The sequence below is a fragment of the Alligator sinensis genome, unplaced genomic scaffold (assembly GCF_000455745.1).
Source record: "Alligator sinensis unplaced genomic scaffold, ASM45574v1 scaffold453_1, whole genome shotgun sequence".
Lineage (NCBI taxonomy): Eukaryota > Metazoa > Chordata > Crocodylia > Alligatoridae > Alligator > Alligator sinensis.
This window is the reverse complement of record NW_005842485.1, coordinates 500,883-526,417: the sequence shown is the minus strand read 5'-3', so window position 1 is coordinate 526,417 and position 25,535 is coordinate 500,883. Positions and strand designations below refer to the sequence as shown.

The 25,535-nt window shown below is 51.7% G+C and overlaps 1 protein-coding gene across 4 annotated transcripts in view; it reads left to right on the top strand.

Moving 5' to 3' along the window:
- Nucleotides 1–1,129: 1,129 nt before the first annotated feature.
- GPAT2 (glycerol-3-phosphate acyltransferase 2, mitochondrial) overlaps nt 1,130–25,535 on the top strand; it is a 40,044-nt gene continuing 15,638 nt past the window's right edge. For all 4 annotated transcript variants that reach the window (XM_025212835.1, XM_006031155.1, XM_025212834.1 and 1 more), the window contains exons 1-13: nt 1,130–1,191; nt 10,653–10,817; nt 11,739–11,852; nt 12,069–12,142; nt 14,116–14,226; nt 16,569–16,709; nt 19,171–19,270; nt 19,604–19,740; nt 19,998–20,097; nt 20,380–20,589; nt 21,846–21,956; nt 22,368–22,453; nt 24,060–24,178. In XM_025212835.1, the coding sequence (XP_025068620.1) occupies nt 10,746–10,817; nt 11,739–11,852; nt 12,069–12,142; nt 14,116–14,226; nt 16,569–16,709; nt 19,171–19,270; nt 19,604–19,740; nt 19,998–20,097; nt 20,380–20,589; nt 21,846–21,956; nt 22,368–22,453; nt 24,060–24,178 (1,375 nt within the window). In that variant the 5' untranslated portion in view covers nt 1,130–1,191; nt 10,653–10,745. The remainder of the gene's footprint in view (nt 1,192–10,652; nt 10,818–11,738; nt 11,853–12,068; nt 12,143–14,115; nt 14,227–16,568; nt 16,710–19,170; nt 19,271–19,603; nt 19,741–19,997; nt 20,098–20,379; nt 20,590–21,845; nt 21,957–22,367; nt 22,454–24,059; nt 24,179–25,535) is intronic.

Genomic DNA, 25,535 nt, shown 5'->3' with positions numbered 1-25,535 from the left:
AAATGACTGGGTTTTTTTATTTATTTAAAACACTGCAGTAGGGCTATAACTTTATCTAATTGCTTTTTTTAGTCTTTGGACAAAACATATTGCAAAAAATGAAAACATCAATAATACAAGTTTGGCTCTTCAAAGGATTTTCATACACCCATTGATATGCATCCAACAATTTATAAGGCAGGGTAACAACTCATTTTGTTAGGAACGGATCAACCCTCATCCGAGAGCTTTTCCGTGGCATCCATCCGAGTTATAGGGGGCCCTGGTTGGGTATGGGAGGAGCAGGAACATTTTGTATCTATTAAGGAGGGAAGCATCTCTGTTCCTAGCACCCTGCAAACACTTGAGCTCCTGCATGCTTAACTTTAAGCAGGTGAGCAGTCCTGTTGGTGTCTGATGTCAAATGAAAAGGCTGTTGGTATAGCAACACCAGCCACCCCCTTCATGCAAACCCAGCTTATACCATCAAAAGTGCTTTCCCCGGATTGCTTTGCTGACCCAGCTCTACCAGCACTTTTTAATAATGCTGGTGCATCTGCCCCTGCACTCGGGCACAGGGAGGCTGTCAGAAATCATCAGCCCTGAACCAACCCCATGACACCAGTAGAAGTTCCCCGTGTAGATCTGACCTTGGAGATGAGCCAATGCATGAGTGCCTGCAGCATACCTGTGCCTCAGTTTACCCGTTGGTGCAATGGGTCTAAATGCCTTGATGTTTGAAAGCTGCCATGCCAAGAGTTGGCAAGTAGTCTCTACTGGGCAGGGGCCTGCAAATGGCAAAGTGGAAACCTCTGGCTTGGGAATACAGCAAAGAGGGCACTGAGTGGGACTGATGCCTAGCGGGGTGGTGAGAGGGGCCCTTGCAAGGCTTGTAGGACAGCCGGCCAATATATTTAGCATGCTCTTAAGGCACTGCAAAGGCAAGCCATAATTAAGAGGATGACTAATTAATGTTTGCAGAGGGCGATGATACAAGAGCGGGGGCAGGATGGACCCCTGTTGCATGTCTGCTTCTGCACGGATCATTTTAAGTAGGCTCTGCTGGGAAAGCCCGGGCTGCCCCCCGCCAGGGAGGGAGGTCCAGGAGACGGTAATACCTCCGGCTTTGAAAAAAGCCCGCTCTGGCTCCAGAGGGGGCGCATGTGCGGGGGAAAGTGAGGCAGGCGGGTGGCCGATCGTAGCCCCGCAGAGGTGAGCGCACAGCGCGGCCGCGTCCCGGCAGGGGCTGAGGGAGGGCGAGCATGCATGCAGCACCCCCCTCCCTTCCCTTCCCAGTTCCCGTCCTCGTCCAGCCCCCACTGCCCAGCCCTGCAGCTTGTCCCCAAGGCTGCGTGAGGCCCTAGTCCCTCTGTCCCCCCAGGTCTGTATGCAGTGCACAGGCCTCCTGGGTCTCTCCCTAGCTCCCCCGGTGCAGGGCCCGACACAGGCATGGGTGAACCAGGCGGCCGCCTGGGGCCCGGACAGAAAAATGATAATTTTTTCCCCCCTGCGTCTGGTTATTATCACTATCTCTGGCAAAGGGGGGTTGGGGGGGGTACGATACTAAAAATTCACCCAGGGCCGCCCAGAGTCGAGGTGCGGTGCTGCCTGGGCGCGTGCAAGCCCTGAGGCTCGGCTGGGAGGGAGTCGTCCATGCCATGAAGCTCCTTGGGGCTCAGGGCTTCCCAGACTATGTGCAAGGCTGTGTGGCTCCCTGCCTTGTACCCAAATCACTTGTGCGTTTAGGGCTTCTCAGCTCCACGGGGCCACAATCGACCTATCGGGCTCTACAGAGCCCAGACTACAGGGCAATCGCTCTCAGCTGCCCCCTCAAAAAGGGGGGTCAGGGCTGTGGCTTGGCCCCTCCATTTCTCAGGTCCTTGCTGCCTTGATTCCAGCCTGTTGTATGGGACTCGGAGCTGTGGTGCCTGGGTTGCCAGCGGTCTGTGTGGCTGGCCTTTTGATCCGGGTTTGCACAGCGGGGCCCTAGCTCTGGCTCCCCTGGCACATTTGCAGCACAGCTAAATAATAATGCTATTTCTCCTGCATTGTATGTTTTATTGTTAAGAAAAATATCTGGAGTCTGCAAAGCAGCCTGCTGTTTGCACAAACCAACCCTCTATTCTTCCGAAATTAAATCCTTTTAGATACGGTAACTGGCCCATTCCTCTGACAAGGCCTCAGCCCAGCATGTCTGAGCTGAGTCTGCAGATGGGAGAGAGGCTTTTTTCCCCTTGTTAAAGAGATCTGAATGTGACAAAAAAAGATCATTTTTCTTAACTGATGTAAGAAGAAAGAACTGGCCTCAGTTCTAGCACATCTCCATGCCTGAATAGTGGAAAGTGTCCCAAACAAGGCCAAGTCCTACACCCATTATGATTTTAATGTAAGTGCTGCTGTAGTGCCTTGGATCAGCTCCCCAGTGTGCTAGGTGCTGTGTCAATATACAGCATGAAAGAGTCAGTGATTTCTGCATCCTGCTCTGCGGTACCTACTTACGCTTCCATGAAATCAGGCAAAACCACCTCATATTTTACCACCTCATACCTGTTTTTGGGATCAAGGCTTGGGTCACTCAGAGGCTAATAATGTGGGATAAATTTGAGATGCCAAATAATTTATTTTGGAGGGTATGGTGTCAAGTTTAATCTATTGCAATAGCTATTGACATGTTTTTCAGCATTGTGGGTAGGTTGCCAGTTTATGTTGTAGGGGAGTGTTGGTTGTAGCTATGTTGGTCTCCAAGGACAGGCAGACAAGGTTCTTTGTGTAAATGTGATATCTTTTGTTAGACCAACTAAATAGTTGGACAAATTGTTCTTTTCAAGTTTTTGGGCACAAACATCCTTCTGAAGATTGGTGTTTGTGCCTGAAAGCTTGCAAAAAGCAGTTTTTCCAACTATTTAGTTGGTTTAATAAAATATATCATATTTACCCAAAGAACCGTAACAGTTTATGGTGTAGTTATTTGAGGCCATGATCCTGCTTTGTCTTGTGTTGATGCTGTGGCTTATGCACTGTAAGTAGTCCCACTGACATCTGCTGCGATGTTCTTTACAGAACTGGGGGGCTTGAATTGGCATGGAGTTGTCTGACCTTCGCCACCCAAGATTGAAAATGTTTGGCCCATTGCATTTATGCTATTTAGGGCTTGGACATGTGGCATCTTTTATACCAGTATAAAGTAAATTGGGATCCAGAGAGGACCGACATTTAGCTGTCCTAGTCTTCACAGGCAAGGTCAGCTCCCAGACTACTGCACCAGGCAGCACAGTTTGGGGAGGAGGTGAGCAGCCAACAGTGGTAAAAGAACAGGTTAGGGAGGATTTAGAAAAGCTGGACATGTACAAGTCCATGGGGCCGGATGGGATGCACCCGAGGGTGCTGAGGGAGTTGACCAATGTGATTGCAGAGCTCCTGGCTGTTGTTTTTTAAAACTTGTGCCAGTTGGGAGATTTCCTGGACGATTGGAAAAGGGCAAACATAGTGTCCATCTTTAAGAAGGGGAAGAAGGAGAATCCAGGGAACTACAAACCAGTCAGCTTTACCTCGGTCCCTGGAAAAATGGTGCAGGTCCTCAAGGAATCCATTTCTAAGCACTTGGAGAAGAAGGTGATTATGAACAGTCAGCATGGACTCATCAGGGGCAAGTCGTGCCTGACCAACCTGACTGCCTTCTATGATGAGATGACTGGCTCTCGATGCAGAAAGCACAGTGGACATGATATACCAGGGGTAGACAACCCCCAGCATGGGTGCCAGAGTGTGACATGCGAAGGCATTTTGCTTGGCATGCGCACCTTGAGGCAGACAGCAGGGAAGGGGCTGAGACTGCACTGCCACAACACGGATTTGGCCCCTTAGGACTCCTCTGTCTGCTCCTGACATGCCAATATCTTACAAGTCGAGCTTGCGGGTGTTTTGTTACTCTTCCCAAAAATGTTGCCAACCCCTGTGATAAACCTTGCATTTAGATATGGTCTCCCACAACATTCTTGCAAGCAAGCTAAGGAAGTAAGGGCTGGATGAATGGACTGCAAGGTGGATAGAAAATTGGCTGGATCATTGTGTTCAGAGGGTAGTAATCAATGGGTTGATGTCTAGTTGGCAGCTGGTATCAAGTGGAGTGCCCCAGGGGTTTGTCGTGGGACTGATTTTGTTCAATATAGAGTCACAGAGTCAGTGGACCGGAAGGAACCTGTAAGATCTTCGAATCTGGTTCCCTGCCATAGGCAGGAGGTTAAAGAGCTCAAACTAGCTGAACGAGGTGCTTATCCAGCCTCCTCTTGAATACCTCCAAGGATGGTACCACCTCTGCTGGGAGTGTGTTCCAGGTTCTAGTTACCCCTATGGAGAAGAAGTTCTACCTTATGCCCAGCTTAAATCTTCCCTCTATTAATTTGTGACCATTGGTCCTTGTCCTCCCAAGGGGTGCCTTCCTGAAGAGTTCCTCCCCCAGCTCCTGGTATTCCCCCTGACATATTTGTAGGTGGCTATCAAATCACTTTGCAGCCTCCTCTTACCCAGACTGAACAAGCCCAGCTTCTGGAGTTTCCTCATAGGGCCTATCCCCCAGGCCCCTAATCATGCGGGTGGCCCTTCTTTGCACCCTCTTGAGTTTATCTGCATCCTTCTTGAAGTGTGGTGTCCAAAACTGGGCACAGTACTCCGGTTGTGACCTCACCAGCGCTGAGTAGAGAGGGAGAAGCACCTCCTTGGGTCCGTTGGCGACGCACGCCAGGGTTCTGCTTGCCTTGCTGGCGACTTCCTCTCACTGTTGGCTCGTATTCATTTTGTGGTCAGTTGTGACCCCCAAGTCCCATTCAGATGCCATGCTAGCCAGCAGGCTACCACCTATCTTATAGTTGTGGTGAAGGTTCTTCCTACCCAGATGAAGGACCCGGCACTTTTCCCTGTTGAAGCTCCTCTGATTCCAATCAGCCCATAGAACCAGTCTGTTGCGGTCGTCTTGAATCTTTACTCTATCCTCTGGTGTGCTCACGTTTCCCCACAGCTTTGGTGTCAACCACAGACTTAATCATAGAGCGTTCCACCCCCTCATCCAAGTCATTAATGAATATGTTAAAAAGCGTGGGTCCAAGCACCGATCCCTGTGGGACATCACTGGAGACAGCCCTCCAGGACGAGGCTGTCCCATCTATTACAGCTCTCTGGGACCGGCCTCTAAGCCAGTTATCCACCAGCCCCACTGTAGGCTGGTCCAGGCCAGTACCCTCCAGTTTGACTGAGGGAATTTCATGGGAGACAGAATCAAAGGGTTTACTGAAGTCTAAGTAAATGATGTCTATGAGTCATGACCCTTGTGTGACGGAGCAGTGGCAGGAAAGCAAGGCGGGTGGTTTGCTTGGAGATGGGGGTGGGCCGGAGCTAGCATCGGGCCTGGAAGTTGCTCTTGTCACGCCTTGTCCAGCTGGTTAGTTAGTTACCTGGTCGTCAAAGGACACCAGGTTTATCAGGCATGATCTACCTTCCACAAAGCCGTGCTGGTTGTTTCTTAATACCCTGTCGGTTACAAGCTTGTGATTGATGGCATCTTTAACAATTTTTTCAAAAGTTTTTCCAAGGACCAAAGTCAAACTGACTGGTCTGTACTTTGCAGGGTCATCCCTCCTCCTTTTCTTAAAGGCGGGCACCGTGTTGGCCTTCTTCCAGTCGCCCGAGACCACCCCTGAGTGCCACAACTTTTCGAATATCTTCGCCAAGGGCTCTGCTATGAGTTCAGCCAGGTCTTTCAGGACTTTTGGATGTAGGTCATCTGGCCCAGCTGACTTGAAAAGGTCAAATTGTTCTAAGAGGGCCCTTACCTGTTCAGGACTGATTTCATGTTGTCCGTAGGCTTCCCTGTGTCTTCTGGGCCTCTGGATGGATGCACAGCTCCTATTAGCCTTCTGGAATACCTATGTGAAGTATTCATTTAGTAGCTCAACCTTTTCTGTGGGGGTCAGCAGTCAATATCTTCATCAGTGACCTGGAAGATGGGATGAAGTGCACCCTCAGCAAGTTTTCAGATGACCAAGCTGGAGGAAGTAGTAGATATGCTGGAGGGTAGAGCTAGGACTTGGAGAGACCTCAAAAAATTGGAGGATTGGACCAAGCAAAATCTCATGAGGTTCAATAAGGAGACGTGCAAAGTCCTGCACTTAGGATGGAATAATCCCATGCACCAGTACAGGCTGGGGGCTGACTGGCTGGGCAGTAGCTCTGCAAAAAAGGAACTGGGGGTTACAGTGGACGATAAGCTGGATGAGCCAACAGTGTGCCCTTGTTGCCAAGAAGGCTAACGGCATCCTGGGCTGCACTGGTAGGAGCATTGCCAGCAGATCGAGGAAAGTGATTCTTCCCCTCTGTTCAGCACTGGTAAAGCCATATCTGGAATACTGTGTTCAGTTTTGGGCCCCCCACTACAGAAAGGATGTGGGCAAATTGGAGAGAGTCCAGTGGAGGGCAGCAAAAATGGTTCAGGGGCCACGGCACATGTCTTAGGAGGAGACACTGAGGGAACTGGGCTTATTTAGTCTGGAGAAGAGAAGACTGAGGGGGGATTTAATAGCAGCCTTCAACTCCCTGAAGGGTGGGTCCAAAGAGGATGGAGCTCATCAGTTCTCAGTGGTGGCAGATGATAGAACAAGGAGCAATGTTCTCAAATTGCAGCCACAGAAGTTTAGGTTAGATATTAGGAAAAACTTTCTCACTAGTAGTAAAACGCTGGAACAGGTTACCTGGAGAGGTGGTGGAATCTCCATCCTTGGAGGTTTTTAAGACCCGGCTAGACAGAGCCTTGGCTGGGATGATCTAGTTGGGGATTGTCCTGCTTTGAGCAGTGGGTTGGACTAGATGTGACCTGAGGTCTCGTCTAACCCTCATGTTCTCTGATTCTGTGAATGACTTTATGGAGTGGGTTGCTCTTGCCACAAGGTGATGGAGGAGCAAGTAATACAGTAATGTGTTTGCATAAGTGGGGGCCAACTGTTTTTCCAGATGTGCCACAAATTAGCTCCAGACCCTCCTTGAGTGCCACCCTCATCCCCTTTTCCTTCCCGATCTGCTGCTTTGCTTTTTTCTCCCTACCCAGTGTTCCTTGTCTGATCTTCTGCTTTGCTTTCTGCACCTACCCAATCTGCTGCTGCTACCTGTCTCATCTTCAGGCTGCTGCTTGCCATGCAGAGGCTGCGCGTGACACTTGTGACATGCGTGCTGCAGGTTGGGCATTTGCATTGAATAAATGGTTACCCCAGGGTAAGCTGTGTACTGACACCCATAGAATTTTATCCATGGGACTTTTAGACCAGATATGAGCAAGTTACGCTAGTGTGGGGCTGTACCTTTTGTGTCCACTCCTATTTTACGCTGGTATAAAGCCTGATTACCCCAGTATAAGTGTGTTGTGTGTCCAGATCCTTAGCACTTATTCTTGTCAGCCACCCTGCCTTGTGTCTAGTGAAGCAATGTAAGCAATTGAAAGGGACTGATCAGAATTAGGCCGTATACCACAATCTCCCCGTATGTCCAAGTCCATCGGGGACTTGGAGTCCTGCTCTCTAGAGCGGGTTGTTACTGATGCTGTATTTTGTGCCTAGTTCCGGGGATACGAGATGCACTTTGCGGGCCACAGGGTGCAAGTTTGACGTCGGCTTCACTAGTGAAGTAGCGAAGATGATTTCAAGACTGGAAGGAACATGGTAAACGGGGTCCCTCTGGCACTGGTGGATTGTAAAACGTGGCCCTGCCCTGCAGTCCAAGGCCTGGGGCTCTAGTGCTATTCGGGGAGGTGGATGAAACACAGGTGCTGTTTCCGCTGCCTGGCATGGAGCAACCTGGCTGTAATTGGGTCCCCTGGAAGGGCTATTTGAGCATCAGGATTGCTGAATGGGAGTGTTATGCCAGACTGTGAGGAAGCAGCCTGGGCTGCGTCATGGTAAGGATGTAAAATGCCAAGGCAGGAAGCCCTGGAGTCCTAAACAATGTTCAGAGCAGCATCGATTTCCAGATGCAGCAATTGTGGGTGTGGGGGAAATCGAGAGCCCTTTTGAACTCTTCCCAAAGAGGCAGGGTCAGCAGATGATGACGCATCCTTGCAGGTGCAGCCTTCTCCTCTGAGTTGCCCCCTTGGCAATAGCTGGTGGTCGTTCAATGGAGGGATCAGTGTCCGGGCCCTGTTTCACCCCCCATCCCTCTCACTGAGTGCTGAGGATTGGGAGAATATCTGCGGTGTTTGTTTTTGCCTTTGGCCTTTACAGGGCCAACAGAAAAGGTAGCTGGTCTTGTTGGGTATAATAGAATTGTTTGTATCACTGCCATGCTGCCTGCCAGCTTTCCACAGAGGAAGGGGTTAAAAGTTTGAGTCCTTCCTTTGCCACCGATTTCCCAGAGGGCTTCAAGTTGCTTATCCTCTCTGGGAGTTGCTTTCCCAGCTGTAAAAAGGGGATAACAGCCCTGCCCTGCTTTATGGGAGGGGGGGGGCTGTACATGCCAGGGGCTGTACATGTTCATAGCAAGACCCAGTCATGGTCCGAGAGAGAGTGCTGTTAAAATGGATGAAGGAGGTGGAGAGCAGAGGCACGGAGAGGCGAGGTGATGTGTCTGGGGTCACCCAGCCGGGCTTTGGCAGAACTGGGAATAAAACCCCAGTATCTGGGCTTGTAGTCCAGTGCTCTGTGCATGGTGAAAGAGATGTTATGGGTGGGTCCTCCCAGGGTCCTGATCCCACGCCTGGTGTATCAGAGATATGAACAGACTTATCCCCTTAGCGAGCACATGAGTCAAGCTCCCACTGGGCTGGGATTGCAGACTGGCACCGTCCCATCCTCTCTTTCCCCCACTTCTTTTAATGCTGAGGAAGGAGAAGCGTGCCCCTGCTGTTCTGGTCTCTTGGCCGCGATTGTGAATTCTTAACTCTCTTCATTTTAAATGTTTCATTTTACTGCGGCTCCCACTTGTCTGATCAATAAGGACAGTGAACAGCTGCAAGGCGCAGGGACGCTGGGGTGGAGATGCTGTAGGGAGTTCAGTGCGGTGATGGTGTGTTGCCCCTCTTCCCCATACAGCGATCAGGGTGCAGGGATAGAAGCCATCCAGCTGTCTCCTATGGGTGTATTGTGTGGGCAGAAGTGTGTGATGGCAGGTATTGTTTGCAGGACAGGGGCACAGTGAAGGGCCTCTGGTCATACCTGTGCTCTCCAGAGACTTTACGTGAATGAAAGCAGAGCAAGGGCATCTAACACATGCCTGGAATCTTTTTCATGCTTAGGAATGGGAGAAACCAGGAGATCTCTGGCATGATTTAGAAAGGGGTGGCAAAGGAGGGTTTGGAAAGTCCTGACTGCCTTGCGAAGTGACCAGCAGCCCAAGAAAATGCAACTTGGAGCAAGTATGGAGACAGCCACTGCCATCGTGTGGAAGGGGCTGGGAGGGAGAGACTTCAAGGAGGGACAATTAAATGCTGATAATATCTGGCTTGGGAGGCTTCCAGGCACTGCATGCTGGTGCGGTGTATTGGAGGCGTGCAGTGAGAGGCAGAGGAGCTGACAGTTTCTAAGCAGGAGGGCTCTTACACCTTGGCCTTGTATCCGCAGCAGGGGATTGGGTCTCTGCTACATGGGACACCTAAGATCCAGGAAAATGCACTGTCTCCTCCACCGCTCAGGTTTGTTGTGCATGGCGCTGCACACACAATCCCAGGTACTCTCTGCCTTGGAGATCCTAGTCTAACTTGACCAAGAGCAGGAGCTACAGGACAGTCAAATGACCTGGCTGAAGTCACCCAACTCACTGGTGGCAGAGATGGGTGGTGTGGGAGGCTTAGCCTGAGGCTGGGTGGCAGAGTGGTGCCAGCTCTTGCCTGGGTGCACTTGGTTCCCAGTAGAGATTGTCATCTTTGTGCAAGAGGGAGGCGGGTGTGGGAGGCAGAAGGCAATTGTAGTGATGTCAGAGCTGTATTGCAAAGAGAATGTGTTCCTCTCCTGGGGGTTTGGGAGCATTGGCTGCCAGGTACCTCGGTGCTCCTCACAAGCTGTGGAACAATTGAGTCCTCTGCTGGGGAGTTGCCTTGCACACAGAGGCTGCTGACCTGTCTCCCTGGAGCACTCAGCCCTCTTGCTTCCTATGCAGGGCTCGGCTGACTGCTTAAGCATGAGGCTCTTTGGGCCAGTGGTTGTTCAGAGACACCGTCAGTGACCTCCGCACGATGCAGCTCAGCTGGGTCCTGCCAGGCTGTTTGCAGAGCAGGGCCAGCCTAAGTAGAATATGTTGCTCACTGGGTTCTTTCTTTCTGGGTGCTTCTCCCTGCCTAAGATGTCTGCATGGCCACCCTCTCCTGCCATATCCGGAAGCGTCGCCATCCCATCCGGGGCAGGGGGTTGGACCTGATGATCTGTTTAGGTCCCTTCTGACCCTAAGTACTATGATACTATCCCTCACGCTACCCCTGCGAGGCCTGCTGTCCACTGTATTGGGAGGTGCACAGGCAGTTGACTTGCCCAAGTCATCCCAGGCACCTATGCCAGAGCAGAGGATTTGAATCCAGGTCCCCTGAGCCCTGGGTTGGATCCCTGACTGCTCGACTGGTCTTCTCAGTGAGGCTTAGCCAAGCACTTTGCTGATTTTCAAACCATCTCATCCCTTTGCCTCCACCTTCACAGTTTTTCTCTCCACAGACTTTGCATCTCCAGACACATTTGTGTGTGTGTCTTCTCCCTGTGTTCCTGAGGGTAGAGCAGAAAGATCCTGTTCCCTGGGCCGGGCACACCATGGCTCTGACCCCCAAGGGCTATGCTACCCACAGCCTTCAGGCTGAGGAGAAATTAAACAGCAAGAGAAAGGTAGACGATTCCTTGGGGAAGGTGCCAGATTTCGGGCTGCTTGCCATATGGGATGGGAGGCAGGGGAGAGAGTTGGAGTCTGAGCTGGAGCAGTGTACTGGAAGCAAAGGCTTCAAGTCCTGTTTCGAGGAGCTTTGCTATTGCAGGAGATACCACCCACTGAGCGTGTACTAGAAGCCTCTCTCCTGGAGTGTCTGAGACCCACACTTCTAGTGGGCACCCCCACCTTGTTTCCAGTTGAAGAGGCAGCTTCCACAGAGCAGTGTGGCAGGCTGGAGGGTGCCGCGGCCCCACAGATGAGGACTGTGCCTCTATGAAAGCCAGTGGGGTTCAGGCACTCCAGTCCTAGGAGCCATTTTTGGGCCAAGCTTTTATTTCTGGTATGGGGTCCCAGGGGACAGGGGAGGGAGGAGCTGGGGGTGACAGATTTTTTCATAGATTTCATAGACATTAGGGCTGGAAGGAACCTCGGAAGATCATCGAGTCCAGTCCCCTGCCCCAGGGGCAGGAAGTCAGCTGGGGTCATAGGATCCCAGCCAGATAAGCATCCACATTCCTCTTGAAGGCATTCAAAATAGGTGCTTGAACCACCTCCAATGGCAGGCTATTCCAGACTTTGGGGGCTCGGACAGTAAAGAAGTTCTTCCTTATGTCCAACCTGAAACGGTCTTGCAGGAGTTTATAGCTGTTCGACCTCATCATCCCTTGGGGTGTTCTGGTGAACAAACGTTCCCCCAGATCCTGGTGAACACCCCTTATAAACTTATAGATGGCCACCAGATCGCCTCTGAGCCTGCGCTTTTCCAAGCTGAAGAGTCCCATAGCTCTCAGCCTCTCGTCATAAGGTCTGTTTTCCTGACCTGATCATGTGTGTGGCTCTTCTCTGGACCCTCAAGCTTCTCAAGATGTTTGTTTCCTCAGGAGAAGGCCTGGCTGCCAGTCATTGGGATGAAGCTGGAAATCAGCACCCCTTTCCTGGGTGTGCACCGCCCCTTCGTGGGACGTTGCTGCCAGATCTGCACCCCTAGGAGCTGGGTAAGGGAGTGAGGCAGGGCTGTGGTCAGGGTTGGGTCTTTGCTTCCATGTGCTCCTCGATGAGGTTTCTCTCAATGAGGGCCACAGCAGATTGTCAGGGGAGTTGTTCACAATCTGGCTCTGCTCTGGCAAGCAGCAGCCTCCTCCCAAAGGTGAAGTGGAAACTTATTCATTGGAGTGCATCCCAGTAACACCCGCCTCTCCTTCTGCCTTCAGGAATCCCTTTTCCACAAGCATCTTCTCTCCTTGGGCTTCCACAATGCCATCCGGGTGACGGAGGAGGACACCAGGTTAGAAGGGGCAAGGGTTAGATGGGAGATCTTTGGGCCATGCCTCCGTGCTGGGGTAATTTCCTTCTCTTTTCAGCTTGCCTCTGACTTGTGTCCACTCTATGACTGAGAGGTAGCTCAGGGCAGAGATGTTGGTGTGGGCTCGCTCCTCTGGTCCATACCCATGGTCCTGGTTGGCCCTGTATAGCCTAGGTTGCCATGTTTGCTGTTCTTAGGCTGGAGATATAGGTGTCAGGATTCCCGGGTTTCATCTCCAGCTCTACCACTGATTCAGCACACAACTTTGGCTCAGTCCATTTCCCTCTGGTTAGCCCATCTGAATCAGACTGAAAAATAACACTGCTTCTCTCCCTCCCAGGACTGTTGCAGCTTCCTCATTTAGCCTCGCAAGCTAATTAGCCTAATAAGTAATTAGTTTAATTATTGTTTGGAAAGCTCTTTGAAAGCTGCTGTCCCCAAGTGCAGAGGCTTACTAAGTAGAGAGGAGAGCACTTGATTCATTTTTTCTCAGTTCACATACCAGCCCCAGCAGACTGCCTTGTTACTAAGATTCCTTCCCTGCTGTGAATGGGGGGAATATTCAGAGATTGGGGAGGAGAAGAGGGTTCTTTCCGATTGCTTTTCTAGGGCCAGTGTTGGGGAAAGCGTCCTAAGCCTTTGTGTAGGTCTGACTAACCAGCGTCTAGCCGCGTGAGCTGTTAGGCATTAAAAATCATGCTGTTCCATGCCCTTTCTGGTATTGTCTCTACCCCAATTCCATGACCGAAGTCTGCAGAACCGCATTTACGTTAGCAGAGGATATAGCCTGCGATCCCAGACAACCAGGAGCTCCCCAAGTGCTATGTTTAGAGAGCAACTGGCCTGCTTTCGGAAGGTGCTGAGCCCCTGCATTCTCTACCGGTTCAAAAGCAGCATCATGGCTGTCGAGCAGTTTTCTCAAATCTGGTCTTTCTCCTTTATGTTGCTTTAAATTATAGGGCTCCCGTCTCTGAATGGTTCAGTAATATATGGCCCCTCAGAGCAACTTGGGAGTTACAGTGTGTTCAAAAACAAAGCTACAACCCTGGATCACTGTGGGCACACAAGTGGGTAGTCAGCAGGGTGTGATTTTAAAGTCTGACCTATGTGCTGTGATTAGGGATTCAAGGGGATCCTTTATCCATGGGTTTCTGGTTTTCTTGCATGATGAGATACTTTCCCACACCTGTTTGCTTGCAAGGAATGAAGCCCAACTTAAGTATCTTTGTCTGTTGCCTGACCTGCTCTGATCTGGGGCTGATTTAGAGGATGTCTGTCACCTTGGAAAATCTAGGCCGGAGATGAAGTGAACTCAGAGGCTGAGCCAAGAGTAGAGCCTCTGTCTCCCAGTTCCCAGTCCAGTACCTATCCCGTGAGCCCACCCTATTGTAAAAGCCTTCCTAGAAGGCCACCTGGCTCAGTTGTCTAGAAACCCCCTGTGAATGAAGCGTCAGATATTGAGGTAAGACCTGCTGTAATGCATGTCAACCCCTGTCCTAACCTCTGTGAAGGAAAGAAGGAGATGCAGGAGGGCTGGGTTTATTAAAGGAATGGGGTGTCTAAGTGAGACAAACACACTGAGGGACTGATCCAGGAACTGCCAGCCTAAGTAGGAAGGCTCATACTGGGATTCGCAGGGAATTAGCTTGGGCAAGGATCCTGCCTTAGGTAGGGGGTTGGACTCACTAGAGGACCTATAGAGATCCCTTTCCACCCCACTTCTCTATGATTTCTGTGAAGTCACTTCCCCTCCCAGCACTTCAGCTGTGTAGAACGGGATAATGATCCTGGCTTCCTGTATGAAACGTGTGGTGATCCCAAGATGCAAAGTGCTGGATAAGCAGTCACCAGCCTTATTGTGAATTCCTAGGAGACATCTGCTTACATACCAGGCGGCACTGGATGCACAGCATGTGTCTGGGTTTTGATAGTCACCTGCATCTCTCTCTCCCTAGGTACAGGGGCTGGCTGGTTCGAAGGCTCTGCCACTTCCTGGCAATATCCAATTGGAAAATTCCTTCTAGCTCCCCTGGAGACTTCGAGAAGAAAATCTGCCACAGCAAGAGGTATCGCTCCAGGATTGTTTTTAAGGAAGCTGCTCTTCACCCTGGGGGCTGGCCAGGAACTTGAGCTCTGGCCTGCCCATGGTTGTCTCATGCTGTTATAGTCCTCTGTGCTTTGGATCCTGTGCAGCAAGGCAGTATGGTGGACAGGGCACTGGGGCTGTGGGGTGATGAGAGAGCTTGGACCTAGAGTTCAGGTGTAGATAGTCCCAGCATCCTGCGCTAGTCATGAGACCCTTGTTCCCTTCAGAACAATGCAGATTATACACAGAGCTGGAAATCAGGGCAGGGAAGACACCTGAGTCAGGACTCCTGGGTTCTGTTCTCTGCTTTGCTGTTTATGCCCTGTCCACCCTGGGATTCAGCCTCTGCAACAGGTTGAAACATTTCTCTATGACCTTTTTATGGGTTTGCGACTAAATGAAGCTCAGTTCCAGGGAAAATGCTTCCCCTGGCAGTAGCATCTTCTTATCAAGTGCCCGACTGCCAAAACTCTCAGTGTGGCCATGTGTAAGCTGGGTCTGCAGGCATGAGGGGATTGCAGAGCACGTAATTTGCCTGTGCTTGAGTACCAGATGAAAGATGCCTGGATATCAGGGTGCACAACACAAGACTGTTTAGGTACTCTTGTGGGTGGATGAAGCCCAAAGCACAGAGCCTCCACTATGTTGAGAGCTTCATGCCCAGTCATACCTCCTAGCTGCTGCGTAGGTGTAGCCTTGCTCCGAGTAATGGGGACCTTTGTTCAAACTGGTTTGTCCCTTGGGACTCTCATGTGTCTCTGGCACAATTTGCATCAGAAAGCTGGAAAAAAGCCTTCTTAATTTGACTTGGCATGTTTATACAGAGTGTTATACAGGTATCACTGCAGTGGTGTGATGATATCAGGTGCAAAATTGTCCTATTGGCACCTTGCCAGCCTTGAGAGAATGGATGGGCCTGAGGCTCTTTGGGTGTAAATCCAGCAATACTCACTGACTTCTCCTAGCTGAGGCTGCAGCCCTGGGCTTGGTGATCCTCTGATGTGAGGCGCCTTTGCTGATTGAAAGGTGCTAAGCTGTGTCTGCACAAAGGATCCTTTTCTCTCTGGGGCCCTGTCTCCTCATCTGCATTTAGTTAGAACCTCTGGCATTTTCCTCCTCACATTTTTTTTTGGTAAGTTATGATCTACGAGTCTGGCTTTGATGTCAGGCTGAGCTGACTAAAGTGGTGCACTGGGTGACCAGATGAGCTGGTGGGTGTGATGCCATCGGAGAAGCATCGCTCTGATGATTAGATTATCAGCAGATAGAAAACAGTCCAGCAAACCGCCAAGGTTCGTTACAAGTTGAATTTTTGGTGTCACCCAGAATATCTCTTGGCCATTAGCTGTGTTGCAGGAACACTTGGTGCCTGCAGCAGAGATCAGGGCCCAGTTGTATCGGATGCAGTACATTCAGAAAGTGAGAGTGAGTCCTTGCCCCGTGCTAGAGCCAAGGTGCAGATGTGGATGGGAATTAGGTCTCCTGCCCACAGCCAGGCAGGAAATCTGTGCAGAGTAGGAATAAATTCATAATTTAAAGATTATTATTGATTATATGCATTGAGCTAATGTGTCTGTCACAAAGAGCCCCAGTGTGCTAGGTGCTACACAAAAAAGATGGCCTCTGCTCCCAAAGAGCTTGTAAACAAGATATAGAGCAAGAGCCAGCAGGTGAATGAAGACAGGGTAATGCAGGGAGGCAGTGCTGGTCAGAAAGGTGGGCTGTAGCTTCAGGACCTCAGCTGCCTAAGTACTGTCAGGGTCCCTGTCACACCTGTGCTTTGGGCTGGACAAAAGGACACCTGTGGATGTCAGTGGGAAGGCTCCTGTCAGCCTGTTACAAACTTGGATGTGTGGCCTCTAATCAGCTGCAGTGGAGTTTATGGTGGGGACAGAAAGGCTGAGTGTGACTTGCTGCAGCTGGATTTTAGCCAGGCCACTGGGATTAGTGGGCTGATCTTGGAGAAGGAGGGACAGAGGGTCTAGTACCCACACCTCCTCTAATCCTACAGGGCCTCATTGCTGTGTCAGCCAGCACTGTAACCCAGCTCTCATTTCTCCTCTGCTCTGCTCCCTGGAAACACTGTTACTTCCTACTCCCTGGGGTCCCCTTGGCTTCTTGTTCAGTAGACAAACTCCGGGCTGGTTCTCACTACATCGGCACAGCATCTTGCCTTACTCTAAGTCACTGTAGCTGCCAGTAGCAAGGGGCTGTGTGCAGGAGCCAGTAGGTTCTCACTGCTGCGATATGTGCTGCTTGCTTCAGTTACCTTTTAGCCCTTGCAATTTGCTCAACTGATCTCCAGTCTCCTCTTCTCCCCAGGGTGCAGGATGTCATGTTGCAGCAGGTCCCCCAGGCAAGAGGGGACAGCCCCATTCTCAGCCAGTCCCCAGCAGGCTGGAGGAGTGAGGTTCTTCAGGTCCTGAGTCAAGTTCAGGCTCCAATCTCCCTGCTCCTGGTGAGGTAGGTTCTCTCTCTAGGCCCATGCAAGTGCTGGGAGGGGTTAAGCAGGGGGCTCTGTGACCTGGTTGGATTGTGTATATGGCACTGGTGTAGGGCAGGAGGGCTCACAGGGTCGGGGCTGTGACAGGAGCTGGAAGCTGCAGGCTGTGGGTTCAGGCCCTATATAGGTTCATGCCCTCCAATGGATGTTGTGCGAACCTGGACTGTGCCCTGCTGACTGCTCCTGCTTGGGCCACAGAGAGCAACCCCACTCCCGTTTCCCATGGGGTCCATGCTGAGATGGGGCAGAGGATAGCAGTGGCTCCTGCCCTTGCTATAGGGATAACTATGGAGGCTTAGCTCTCTAGGGCTGGTGGACAGTCCCTTCCAATAGACAGAGCAGTGGAGTGGCTGTTGGTGGGCTTTGCTCCTGGTTGTGTGACCACAGGCATGTTTGTGTGCCTCAGTTTCCCCACTGGTGGGAAGGCCGTTGCGATACAGACCAGGCGCTTGGAGCTGCAGGGCTGAGAGGCAGCAGGGAGGGGATTATGACTCTGAGTCTGGCACCTCACGTCAGCACGGCATTAGCACACCCGGCAAAAAAAGCAAAGGAGGTGCGGATTCAATTACTGAGGGAGAGAGCTGCCTGCAGTGCTGCTTTCTCTCTCTGTCTTTTACAGAGACACAATGGCTGTGTGGGTGGGGTGGTGATGGGAAATCAGCTCCCTGCTGGGAGCTGAGAGGGGGTGCATGTGTGTGCACGAGTGTGTCTCCAAGACACATGTGAAGTTCCTTGCAGAGTTGATGAGGAATTTTCTTCGTTTCAAGCAGGGAGGTTGACTGCCTGGGCTGATGTGTGTGCAATGGGTCAACAGGGCTGGGGTAGCCAAGGGCCTGAGGGTCAGTTCAGCCCTCCCACCCTCCAGCCTGCAACCCCTTGCTATTCTAACCCATCTTTCTATCTACCTTCCCTCAGCTCTTCCAGTGCCTTCAGGCCCAAGTTCTCCTTGCACGCTGAAGCTGAGCGTGTGAGGGGAGCCTGGGCCTGAAGGCATTGGCCGAGCTGAGGGGAGGTGGAACGATGGGTTGGAATAGCAAGGGGTTGCAGGCTGGAGGGTGGGAGGCCTGCCTTGACAAACAGGCACTGCAAGTTGGGTTTGAAGGGCTTCAGCAGAGAATAGCCCAGGGCTAGGACTGCTGGCAGCCGCAGGTTGGGACTGAGGAGTGTTGGGATAGTGCCGAGGCCTGGGGTAGAAGGGTGGGATTGAGGAGCCCCGGCAGGTGCACGGAGTCCCCATTGCTATTCCAGGCTTGGAATAGCAAAGGGGACAGAGCAGAGGGAGCCTGGGGTCTGCTAGCACCGCTGGCTCAGCTTCTCAGTGGATGCTGCTGGCCTGTATCAGGTGTTAACACTGTCACCTTCCAGCAAGCTCCACGTTTAATGCTGGGAGAGGAAAAAAAAATAGCAGCAGTGAGAAATCAAAGGAAAAACCTCTCAGAGCAGGGGAGCGTTATTCTGTTGTTGAGAAATTGGCAATTAAAGGTTCCATTGTGGCCTAATTGCTTGTCTAATTGAGCTGTAATAAAAGAACCCTCATGAACAGTCTGTGGGATTTTAAAGGGAAGAAATTACCCCAGGGAGAAAAGCATTTAGATCTTTCTTGTAAACAACTTGCACAGGTTTGGTGGGGAAATGTGGAGGGGAGGGCAGAGCTATTTGGTTGTGCTGGGTTTTCCTCTTGGTTTTGGTTTGGCCGAATCTCATCCTGGTTTAAATCTGCCCTACCCTGCCCGCTCCAGTCTTTTTCTGTAAGCCAAGTTCCTGTTTACACTGCTCCGGGGGAGCTGAGAAAACCACGATTGTGAAATGGAAGTGTAATAGCTCCTATACCGCTTTTCCTTGGTGCATCTCAATGAGCTACACCCAAAAGGCAAATTCCACTCTCCTTGTTTTATACATGGGGGTGTTGAAGCCCAGAGAGGCAACAGGACCTGGCTAGGGTCACGCAGCTGTGGCCTGGGGATACAGCCTAGGTCTCTTGAATTGACCTTGACAGCTATGGGGTGAATTTGGGTATAGGCTCAGCAGTGGCTCAAACTGGTGAGTCTATGATCTAGCCGAGGCCCTGGAGGGTCTATTGAAAATAGCAGCTACGTGAGAAGCCCCATTTTGGGTTCATGTCATAGCCTGGTTCCCAATATATAAGTTGCCCTGAGAGAATAAAGCCCCACTGGACAGACCCAGCCAAGAGGTTGAGGCTGGGATATAGCAGGGAGTCTGGACCCTGTTCTCTGCTCTCATCGTGTGAGCCTGGGGAGTGCTACAGCCTGCCTGGTTCTCAAGGATCCACACAGGTAGGCTGGTGAGGAGATGCTGTCCTGTGGGCACTGCTTCCCCCTGCATTCACCAGCCGGGCACCTTCTCTTTATGCATAGGGCACTTCACATCCCCGCTGTAAGGATTTTTTTCTTCCTCCTCCAGGCTGTGCAGCTGGGCTCTGCTCAAAGTCCTGACCCGCTTGTTCCACAATGTGCTGCTCCATAAAGGGCAGGTAGAGATGGTGCGCAAAGCAGCCCAAGTGGTAAGGAGCAGCCAGGCCTGACCCTGGTGGTGGTGTTATCTGTGTCCAGTTAGTGCCTTGAAACCCTGGGGGCTGGGGACTGCAGAACCATGGAACAGAGACAGAATATGAGTGCGGCGGTCTGTGCCTGGCAGCATGAGTGTAGAGCCCTGCTTGGCTTGGAAGGAGGTGGCTTTCTGATGGCTCCAGGGTTTCTCAGGGGGCAGATGCCAAAGGAAACCATTCTGGAGCTTGGGGTGGGTGTGTAGCCCTGCAGCGTGGCCCCATCTGGGTGCCACTTACCTGGCATGGTGTATACTAGGTCTCAAATTGTGTTTTTCTTCCCCTGCCCAGCCTGATGTCCCCCTGGTTTTTCTCTCGACTCACAAGTCCTGCCTGGATGGGCTGCTGCTTCCCTTCCTCCTGTTCTCTCAAGGCCTCGGGGTGCCCAGAGTGACTTGGGAGTACCAAGCCTTTACCCCTCCCCTCAGGTAATGTTGACAAGGGCTGGGTTCTGCTGCTGTCCCACTTATCTCTTGTCTCGACAAGTGGCTGAGCCTGCTCCTGTCTTTCCTTCTCATCTACTTCAGTCACTGCTTACTCCCTCTGAATTCTTTCCCCTAGTGCTCTCCCAGCTTGGGGAAGCATGGGCCAGGGCGGTGGACTGGAGAGGGGTGCTGCTTAGGGGTGGAGAGTGCCGGAGTCTCAAGTTTGCTGGCTGCAGTGTCTGTGCTTATGTCACCTGCAGGGCTCTGCTGAGCCAGCTGGGAGGGATTTTCCTGCCACTGGAAGCGGAGCATGTGGCAGACCGCAACCAGGGAGCACTCTCCAGGGCTGTCCTTACCTCAGTGAGTTGGGGTGGGAGACCTCAGGACTGCTTCTGCACCATGGGAGACTTCCCTAGGTGGAGAGACTATAGATTGAGGGGAGGGAGAGTCAGTGGGTGGATGAGGGGCAAGGAGGGGGTGGGCACCTAGAGCTTCCAAGGGCTTTGTTGGTCCTGATGCTTGATGGGGGGCACTGTGCTGCCTGTCAGCAATGGGGGAGGTGCCCGGGTGTTGGCAGGAGTGTGTTCCTTGCCTTTGGGTCTCTGAACTCATGGGGCTCCTATCCTACCTTCTTCCCCCTAGTACGCTGAGGAGCTGCTGAAGAGCCGACAGCACCTGCTGATCTTCCTAGAGAAGCCCTTTTCCAGTGCCCCCCACCTCTCTGCCCCCGGCTGGGACTGGCTGGCACTGGTGCTGGGTGCTTTCCAGGCTGGAGCTGTTCCTGATGTCCTGTTGGTGCCTGTAGGCATTTCCTATGACATGGCCCCTGATGTGTGTTTTGGGAGCCAAGCGGTAAGGCCCTCCTGGCTTAAAGGGGCAGTGTTGGGGTGGGCAGAAGGTGCTATGAGCCAGGACTCCTGTGTTCTGTTCCCAGCTTGTGGAGTAAGGATTACCAGTTGGCACAGGGGACTGGGAGCCCAAATGCTTAGGTTCTGTTTCTTGCTCTGGGAGAGGGTCCCCAACACAGGTATCTCCAATTTGGGCTCTTTTTTCTTCACTTGGATACATGCTTTGTGCCTGGCAGGGAAGGAGCCCTGGGAACTCTCCTCATCCTTCTGTTCTGGGGATTGTAGTGGGGGTCTAATGAACCCAGGGGCTTCAGCTTCTCTCCTGACCCAGATCTCACACTGTCAGTCTTCCCTGTAACCCCAACCTGTTCCTGTCATCTCCACCCTTCCCTGAGACATCAAGTGCCCAGGACATAGCCAAGTTGTCTTCTCTCTCTCCTGTTCTGTTGCATTTTTCTCCTCCCCTACTCGCTAGCCTTTCACTGATCTGAGGAACCAGGTCAGCTGGATTTTCCAAAGGCACCTGTAAGGCACAGCCAGAGCCATTGGAAACCAGGAGTTTTGGTCCCGGGGAGTTTCTGTTGGGCTCTCCAGGGCAGGTGCAAATTGCTCCTTCCTGCAGCAGCTCTGCGGAGCTTGGGAGTATGATGTAAGCTTTGCCTGGCGATGCTGTGGGAGCAGAGCTCTTGTCTGCAGGACTTGAGAAAGCTGAGGCTGGGAAGCTGGGTGGGTTGGCCTGTGTTTGCTTTTTGCCCTATGGGCCTTTCTGCCAGAGTTGGGCTTTTCATCTGGAAGCGACAGGCATGCTGCTCCCTACATACCTCTTCCTCTCTTACAGCCCACTGCAATCTCTAAGATCAGCTGAGAGTGATCTCTTACCAGCCCCTTCAGTCCTTCAAGGTTGCTTTAGCAAAAGCCCATAGGAGGTCATTCCCAGCAGTTGCTCCTCAGGGCTGGAAGTCCCTCCCCCTTGAGGCCTGCTGGAGCTGGAGCCTGGGCACCTTTTTGAAGCACTTTGGGCAGACATTTGGCAAACAAATCTAGACTGAGATATCATTTGGGGGGGGGAAGCGGTCGGTCCCTGTTTTCTGTTTTATATTTTAGTTCCCCTTGAGGTTGTTTTGTTCTCTGGTTGCTTTCCTGTTTTGTAAGTTATTGGGTCTCTTACTGTAAACTACCTTGAGCCTCTGCTGGGAAGGGCAGTGTAGACATTGAATGAATAAATCAATAAAAGAATAAATAAATAAATGGTTCTCCTAGAGCTCAGCCCGACCTCTCAGCTTCTGGTCCTGTCTCCTGCCCATCTGCCGAGCCCTGGGCCAAGGATTTGGCTGCGTCCGAGTGGATTTTGCCCAGCCATTCTCCTTGCAGGTATGGTACAGGATCCTGGGCTTTGACTTGTGGTTCTGGCTGTCCAAGCCCTGGAATCCCACCATCTCCTGGTACCTGGGCTTGGGGAAATCTGGAGGTGTGGGAGGGTTGGCCTGTGGGACCTGGGATGATATGGCCTTATTGTGTTGGGGGCTAAGTTAGGATGAAAAAGGCTTGGTGAACATCTGGCCAGGTGTGGGGCAGATGGAAGTCCAGGGAGGTCAGTCACAGCTGGATGGGCTATGCAGGGCAGTGACAACCCTGTGGACTTTAATTAGTGAGTGCAGCCAGGAGCCTCTGTCAGTCCTGTTATGCCTGATGAACCAAATGAGCTAATTTGCCTTCACGCCTGGCTGCATGGGGCCTAGGCGGACCAGAAGCCACTGACCAGCTGGGTCTCCTTGGTCCCAGGAGTATGTCGCAAACAACTGCTCCAGACAGAGCTGCATCAGGAAGTCCCTGGAGGAGCTGCTGCTGCCCGTGGTCTTTGGCAAGCGGTGAGCATGATCCGGTTCCAAGCAGGGGGGCTGCACAGAGGGATGGGGTGCTATTGGGTTGCCATGAAAGCTCAGTTCCTGAGGGCCCCAGGGTTTGCAGGGCTATAGAAATACTCCCCAGGTATCCCCTTCTACTGTGGCAGTGAACCCATGCTCAGTGCACAGGGGTAGGGCTGCCCTAGCTCCTGGGCTGAGGAGCCCAGTGCTCAGCTCTCGCTTTCTGTGACAGCTCTTCAGTGCTTCTCTCTTGGCAGCCCAGAGACCACAGCCTCCCTCCCCTTTTATCCCCATCACCTCAATTCCACACCTTTGAAATCAAGGGGAGTTTCATTATTGGCCTCTGTGGGACCTAGATCAAGTCTGGCCCCAAAATTCAGGGAGTGGTATGGACTGTTCAGGCAGTTAGCAGCAGGTAGAGGCTTCTGCTGGCATGGATTCATGCTGGTTCAACCCTATTGCAGTCTGTCCCATATCTGAGATAAAACAAGCTGCTGGAACTCAGTCCTGCACGCACTGGGCAGGTGTTGAGTCAAGACTACCACAACAGGGGCACCAACTTGCCACCTCAGCAGGGGGATTGAGAACTAGATAAGTCAGGGACACAAATCTGTCCCTAGACAAGGAGCCTTCTAGCTTTCCATGGGTGGCAAAAATACCCAAGGTTCCAGCTGGTGCTGGCACAAATTTGAGGGGAAGAGATTCAGCTTCATACTTCGTGGGTGAGGCCGGTTTCTAAATGGGAATTGATCAAAAAGCTTTCAGCCCAGCACTTGGGTGGTTGTTGCCTGATGGAAAAAGTTTCTTGGGGACCGAAATTGTGTGTGGAATTGAGTCCATTTAGGCAGAATTTTTTTTTTTTTTTTTTTTTTTTTTTTTTTTTTTTTTTTTTTTTTTTTTTTTTTTTTTTTTTTTAACAAAATTGGTTTGGAAAATCCTCACCAGCAACCAGGAATTTCCATTTTTGGAGTCTGAGATTCACTCCAGAGTCCATTGCGTGGTACCTCTTTAGTTGGCTGCTGCTACTTTGTTGTGGTGCAGAAATGTCACAATGGACAAAAGGTTTCGTTCTGATATTTTCACTACGAAGTTGCCTTGGATTTTCCATTGTGCACAACATATCTGAGATTTTGTGGGGATTTTTGCTCCTATTTAAAAATGATTAAACTCTTTTTGCAAACTGGAAAATCCATTCCTTGTTTCCTTTTCCTAGCCAGCTCCACTGTAAGTATGAGAAAGCAGATAATTTCTCATGCTTTTTCTGAATCACTGTGGTCAGACTGGGTTTAATGGAGGATAATGAAGTTGCATCTTCTAAACTAACTCTACCTTGCCTTCTGTCTGATCTGAGACTAACTCAGCTATCTGCTTCTCTCTGCTCATGGACAGACCCTGGCACGCCAGGCTAGATGGGCCCTGATCTGATTTGGCAGGTCTGAATTCCCTATGTTGGGTCTCACAAAGGGAAGTTTGCACTGTGCTGAATGTGTAGCTGGCAGAATTGAGCCCCCTCCTAGTGTTCACTATCAGATTTGATGTGCATGCCCCTCTTAAGCAGTCTGCTCTGTTAATAGCTTCCCTTGCTCATTCTGTTGTGTTCTTTCCCCAGCACCAGCCTGATGGACTGTGAGAAGTCAGAGGAGGGGCTCCTGGGCCTCAGAGCTGCTGTGGCACTGAAAGCAGAAGAACAGATCCTGGTGGGCAGGCTTGGCCTACACTCCCTGACTGGTAGGAGCCCCCTGAATTACCTCTGCGTGTGCGCTAACCCACCTTGGCCCTCCTGGGTAGTGGGGTTTGGGGGTAGGAAGGGAAAGAAGAAAGGAGCCCTTCCACCTCAGCCTGTTCCCTGCCTTTGTTTGTACCAAGCTGTTGAGCTAAACAACCATTTAATTCAGTGTGAGCTGGAGGTGACAGCTTTGAAAGGTCATACTTGCTGCGACAGAAAGCAGCGGCAGCAAGACATAGCCTGTTCCATTACTGGTGGAAAATGGGATGGAGCAGAAACAAGGAAAGGGCAACCCCGGGCAAGCCGGCGCATGCGGATGCATTGGAGTGGGTGTAGGCATGCCTGCCCAGGTGCTGATCAGCTGTGCACTGCTCACTTGTTGGGGCAGAGGCCACCTGCTTCTGTTGTGCGTACATCTCAGCATGGTAGGGATGAGAGATGTTTCTCTGACAAAGGGGATATAAATGCACCAGCTGCTGGCTTAAGCCCTGGCTTGCACAAGGCAGGACAGATGCAGGACAGCAGGGAGAGATGAAGCGATGTCTTGGCATATGCGGGGCTGCAGCTTGTGAAGTGGCAGATCTTAGACCCACATCGAGCAGGTCAGTGCCCAGAGGATTTCAGTGCTGGCACATCCCTTAGGCTCTGTACCTCCAGGTATCTCTCCTGCCCTTGGGCTTGGGTGGGTTCCTTGCCTTCTTGGTTCGTCTGCTTGGGCTCAGCAGCAGGAGGTCTTCCAACAGCCAGGTGCAAAAGCAGACCTCATGCCTGTCGAAGCAGAAGCCAAGCACTGTCAAATTTGGCGAGAGAGGCAGCGAGCTGCTGGGAAGAGATGGCCTCCACCTCTCTCCCCTAGGGAGGAGGCTCTTCTCAGCCAGACTGGCTGACCTGCTCCACTGGGCTTTAAACTAAGCCCGTTGGGGGATGGGAGGACTACCGCCACTGCTGGCCTGCTGAGCAACCCTTGCAAAGCCAGCAAGCCAAGGCACTTAAGGGACCCCACCCCTGCCCCAGCCCTAGAGCAGTTGCGGGCAACGCAAGGGCCCCCAAGGGGACACTTGCATGCCTGTACACCAATGCCAGGAGCTTGGGGAATAAACAGGAGGAACTTGTCCTCCTGCTCAACACAAACAATTACGATGTCATAGGGATAACGGAGACCTGGTGAGACTCCACCCACGACTGGACCACAGGTATAAACGGCTATACCCTGTACAGGAGGGATCGAGTGGGCAAAAGGGGCGGAGGTGTAGCTGTCTCTGTCAAGGAGAACTACACGTCCCTACAAGCTGACATCGGCACCCTGGGTGGACGACTAGAGACCCTCTGGGTTAAAATCCATGGGGAACACGGCACAGG